Source organism: Papaver somniferum, chromosome 4, assembly GCF_003573695.1.
Source record: "Papaver somniferum cultivar HN1 chromosome 4, ASM357369v1, whole genome shotgun sequence".
NCBI classification, from domain to species: domain Eukaryota; kingdom Viridiplantae; phylum Streptophyta; class Magnoliopsida; order Ranunculales; family Papaveraceae; genus Papaver; species Papaver somniferum.
Window position 1 is genome coordinate 137,845,284 of NC_039361.1, and position 5,674 is coordinate 137,850,957.

General features: G+C 38.7%; 1 protein-coding gene across 2 annotated transcripts; it reads left to right on the forward strand.

Annotated features, from left to right (window-relative positions):
- The first annotated feature begins 1,155 nt into the window (after positions 1 to 1,155).
- On the forward strand, positions 1,156 to 3,476 carry LOC113362790. Of its 2 annotated transcripts, none has more exons than XR_003365842.1 (3): positions 1,156 to 1,417; positions 2,511 to 2,614; positions 2,965 to 3,476. XR_003365842.1 is itself a non-coding variant. In XM_026605283.1 (3 exons), the coding sequence occupies exons 1-3, from the start codon at positions 1,360 to 1,362 to the stop codon at positions 3,156 to 3,158; spliced, it is 351 nt and encodes a 116-aa protein (XP_026461068.1). In that variant the 5' UTR covers positions 1,158 to 1,359; the 3' UTR covers positions 3,159 to 3,476. The 2 variants fall into 2 exon arrangements, 1 of the variants encoding a protein (XP_026461068.1); XM_026605283.1 differs by having other exon boundaries at positions 1,158 to 1,417; positions 2,516 to 2,614.
- The last annotated feature ends 2,198 nt before the right edge of the window (positions 3,477 to 5,674 follow it).

A 5,674-nucleotide genomic window follows, 5' to 3' on the forward strand; every position in this document is an offset into this window, starting at 1 on the left:
ATATACTATATTCGGAATCCTATCGGTACCAAAACACCCGATTTACGCAAATGAATGTACACAGTTTACTGAGTGCAAAAAATGATATAATCGGAATCTAAAATATATAGTAAAACAGCCGAATATAAATAACCGGGAGATAACTTTAATCGATAAACATCCGATTTTCAAGTTTTCGGAAATTTTATTTTGAGGCCACTGTTATATTCGGCAGTCAAATAATGTTAAACTATTACCGATTGTAAAGGATATGAATACTGAGTTTTGAAATTTTTTGAGGAATTCGTTTTTGGGGCCATTCGGAGGTAAATAACTCTACATAACTACCGAATGTAGATTTTTTTGGAAAACCAGTTTGGGGTTTTTTCTCATATTCGGCAGTAAACTACTATCTTGGAACTACCGAATATACATATTTGGTACTCAGTGTGTTATATTCGTAAGTTTATTCGAGAAATTATCTACCGAATCTGGGTAGTTCATGGCATTCAATGCATGCAATAATCGGTTTTTCTTGTTTACAAAATCACACAAACGCATGCAAATCGAGTATTTGAGTTTCTTAACACAATACCTGTGTTTTACATGCATCGTTAGCTTCAATATCAGGCGATTTTCCATTTTCTTCCATGAAAGGGTCGTCTAGGTTTTCCTCTCCACAAAAGTTTGGATCATTCAACATATACCCCAAATCGTCTTCGCCATGATTCTCACCTTCTTCTTCATATCCATCCATTTTTGTAATGATAAAATGGGTTTTCCCTTTTTTCCTTCACCTTCTTCTCTATAACTCTAACAACTCAAAAATGAAAAAGAAATGGAAAAAATGAAACAGAAATCATTCTAATACTGCACCGACTACAATCGGAAGTCTGGGTAAATTTTTGTCTTCCGATTGAAATCGGAGGATAAAAATGTTATCATATCCTCCGAATATATAAGGATAATTTTGCCATTACAAATTACGAGAGATAAGGGCTGGCTACATTTTCCCTTTGGGTGACCTTTTTTGTTTTATTGTTGGCCCCTAAATCCTTTTGAGTGGCCCCTAAAAACGCGAGGCTGAAAATTTACACATGTTTACGCCCATATACGTATTATTTAGGTAGAACGTTACGTGTCTTATGGCATTCCCTGGACCGTGGACGTCCTGAAAATAACTACACCCAATTTATTTATTTTTGCACCAGCGACCTTGTTTACGAAGGAAAGAAAGAGAGAATAGGTGAAGCAAAACCCCAACTTAAACTCATAGCGGCAGCCGGATATCAAAAAATCATCTGTTAGTCAGGAAATCATGATTGAAGCAGAAGGATCCGGGAACGCAGATCTTGGTTGTTGGTGGTAGCAAACCCGGTGATGGAGGAGAAGCGGAAAGCTTTGGAGAGTATAGAGTTCGAACAGAAACAAAGACTACGTACGTAACTCTCTTTCTCTTTAGGATATATTTTATTAGTGTTCTAGGAATCATGGTTATTTTTGAGATTCCTTATTTTTCCGTAGGTCTTTTATTTCTCTCAATTCATGAAATTCTCTTTGGTATTTTGTTAGTGATCATGATTATTTTGAGACTCCTCGGGTCTTTTATTTCTCTCAATTAATCGGTGAAATTGATTTGTCTTCATGAAATTACTGTTAAGTTTTCTCTTAATTTGGTGACTGATCATCCCCAGTCAAAGGATTTAGGTGTTTCGTTAGTGTAGCGGAGCCAGAATTTCAAAATAAGGGGGGCTAAAAATTATTTTTTGCCGCGCCTAATCAGTGTCTAGTTGTTTTTATAATTGCATTCAACTTCAGCTGAGCTTAGCTCAGTTTCTTTCTCTGTTCCAAGGGCTCTCCTTTCTCTCGTTCTTGTCTCTGACATGATAAGAATGGAATTACAGCACTTGCAGAATGTATATTGCAAAATCATTACAAGCCATGCCACTTACAAGGCAGGTACTCGCGTACTGACGACAAAATACAAGTACCTTTTAGCTTCATATACTTGAGTACTGACGACTCGATTCAAGTACCTCTTAGCTTCCTATCTTAAGATGATTAACCACCTACATCCATGAATTAAAATCTAGATTTGCTATGTCAAGAGTGACGTGACGAAATTCAAGTAATTTTATCCTATTGCAGGGTTATCCGCCATGGGGATCCAATATCTTTCAGCCTTTCAGTTTGATTATACCACTGAAAATGATGGACTAAAAAAAGATGGGCTTGGTAGTTGGTTCCTTGGTGGACTGAAATATTTTGAATCGGTGGACTTAGTCATATTTACTTTGGGATTTATAGGAAAATTCACTACCATTTTCTGATTTCGGCGGAGAAAGGGGGAGCTAGCCCACCTTTGGTTCCGCCACTGGAAATAATACAAAAGTATACTTACAGATCTAACGACTGGGAAATGCTATCTTATTCTGTAAAAAGTTTTGTTATACCTCACTGTTTGCTAAGGATTTTATTTGTTTTCTCAAGGTACGGTTTTAGGATTTCTTCTTACACTTTGTATCATGTAGATTAGCTGTGCTGTCGCGTGAAATAGTCAAGGTGACCATGGTCGATAATATGCGTCGAAGGCGTATAGATCCTTGTACATGCTCAAAAAGTGGGAATGACTCAGGTACGATCGGTTCCTTGCTTTATAAATTTGCTAATGTTTACAACCAAATTACAGTTTCTGGAAATCGAATTAACAAAAAAAATATCCAGTAGGGATTGGTTAATAAATTTGTTTCCACAAATTCAACCTGTCCACCACTGCTCCGGCATCAACACACCAGAACTAGTTTGAATTTCTTTTTCCAAATGTGGAGTCTTACTTGCATATCGAAAATGTGGGTCTCTAGTCAAAGCCACCCGTTTCTTGGTTGTATGTCTCGACCAACTGAAGCCGGGCTGTGGTGGATGCTCGAACTATATCCTCACCCGTTTCTGGTGTTTCATGTTCCTACTCGTATTTGATTTTTACAGCAACAGGAAAACAAGCATGCAGCTGGCATCCCGGAGGTATTGAGCACTGGCAAGAAGATCAGAGACGCAGAACAAACGCAGAACTTGCCAGGCGTTTGGAAATACGGCGAGAGACAAAGAGAAGAGAAAAAGAAAGCATCAGATCCAAGAAGATTAGGTGCTGCTCCACCAGCCTCTTGGGAGAAGCTCTTTGATGTTGGCGTGTTGGTCGAATGGATATGAGACGGATGTCAGGTTGCTGCTTCAGATAAATACTTATGTAAATCTCTCTAGAAAAGACCCCTTTCTACTATGCTTGTGGGACAAAATCTGAAAATCCATCCAAGTGTGTACCTACATGCCCATTGTCTTTCATTACTACTATTACTTTCCCGTCCAACACTCTCTCCTCTATGCTAATGCCATATTTGCCACCTGATTAAAGTCTCTTGGCACAAAACTATGTTTCCAATTAGTAAAACTAAACAATAAATGTAAAAAGTCTTCAATTATACTACTTGTTATCAGTGATACTGCCTCCAAAGTAATCGCCTCTCCCTCTTCTGCATCTAGAGTTTTTGTTAGTCGGTAGCCTGCCCTCCTCTACTGGTACCTGCAACATTCGTGAGAATTAGATTAGTCTCAAGCTTGCTTGCTTTGATACTTCCAAATGGATGCAACAAAGTCAGTGGCGGAGCCAGGTTTTCCGAATGAATCGTGGTCAAAACTTGTAAAGTTTATGAATCGTGGTCAAAACTTGTAAAGTTGCTATCATTTTTGAATGAACATGCACATAAGAGCAAAAAACGATAGAAGAACCAACATTAACAATGGGTACATGCGTCGCCATATACCTAGTTTAGGAAAACATAAGCTTCTTCAAGCTCAGACTATATATATATATACATAATAAGGAACCACAGTGGATGACTATATAGCACAGGCCTTGCATAAGTGACATATAAAAACCCAACCACCAACTCTGGCCACCCAAGGTGAACTATTGGAGTTGCAATTCGCGCAAGGCACCCCTGTTATTTACTGTCTTAGAAGGTAATTGAAACGAGTTGGGGTACCAAGTCGTTGGGGTGCTCGAGTTGTATGGAGACAAGTCACTTCAGGGTAGGTAACCAAATATTTACTGTCTTAGAACCACTCCTATTAGCTGCATAGAGTCTATCATTTCCAAGGGGGATAGATGGACTATCACCAACATTCCCAGTATGTGTGTTATTTTAGGCTGGATTAACTATCACTGACAATACCAAAAGGTGTGTTATTCTAGGTATTACTATGAACAATGACAGTTAGAGTCGCCTTCGTGGTAGTTCGGTGACCATAGTCCCACGAGGACGCAACCTACAGGCATTACTAAATCAGTATCAAAACCATCACCCTAATTCTTTCGGTTAGCAACTCAAGAAATCAGTTCTTAAGCAGCAAAGGTGAACAAACCACAATCACAGAATCATGATATTACTTGTTCTTTTGCTGTTGCTGTTGCTTTCTAGCTTTCTTACAGTTAGACTAATGCTATTCAGAACCGTTATCCCAAACTCCTTAATTCACAGCAACTTCCTTATGAAACTGCTTTAGGGCTGTTATTCAGCACTAGAACCATGATATGACAAGTGCATATGAAAGGCGAGGAAGTTTAAGGAAACAAAAAAACTCCAACAGTAACAGGAAATAATGAAACCGGGTCCAAACTGTTATGAGTAATAGACACTTAAAAGCAGTACTAGCTGGCATTTGTAAGTGAAATAAACATTTCAAGTAAAACAAGAAATTATCAAACAACAATCGGTGCATCCGTGGTGTTACCCTGATCCATTAAGTGCTCACTATGGTAGGATAATTCTTTGCACACAAATCCTGTTCACCTTAAATCGTTGTATTCTCAAATTTTTGATCTGTCCAAAAATCTAAAGCATTCCTTAGCTTGAGGGAATGTAATTCTTCCTTGACATTCTACCTTAAGGTGGCTGATCAGCTCTAGCTATCTTGTAACAGACCTAGCTCTTGAACAGTTTAGAGCCGTTACAAGAGTTATCACGAACTCTTAATCCTAATCCTTTTGGTGACCGACTAAATTTGGGTTTATCCCAAATTAACTCTTCCTACCAAGTTTTGTTTGAGTTATCTAAAACTCAAACCCACCGACCTATATCCAACAATTCTCTACCTCGGATCATGCATTCATGCATGAGACGATCAATACACGAAATCTCCTTCGTCTTCCAACGTCGATTGCGCCATAAGCTGCCTACGTATCCTCTGCAAGGAATCAAACCGACCGTAGTTCACTCAATGGCCTTGCTAGAAGGCCTCCACCAGGTTCCTAAGAACCTCTACCCCAAAAGGTATCACCAAACCGGAAGAATGTGGATCAATTTCGAGCAATGACGAAACTTGACCCCAAATACTATTTTCGTTAACATATCAGCTGGATTGTCTTTGGTATCGATCTTCACAAGTAGAATGTCTTCTTCTTCAAGAATTTCTCTAACAAAGTGAAATCGAATATCTATATGTTTGGTTATGGCATGATGCACTTGATTCTTATCCAAGTAAATTGCACTAAGACTATCACAATGCACAGGCAGTTGTTCTTGCACAACACCCAAGTCATCTAGCAAACCCTGTAACCATATAACCTCCTTAAATGCTTCAGTCACTGCCATATACTCCGCTTCAGTAGTTGAGAGAGACACAGTAGACTGCAAAATCG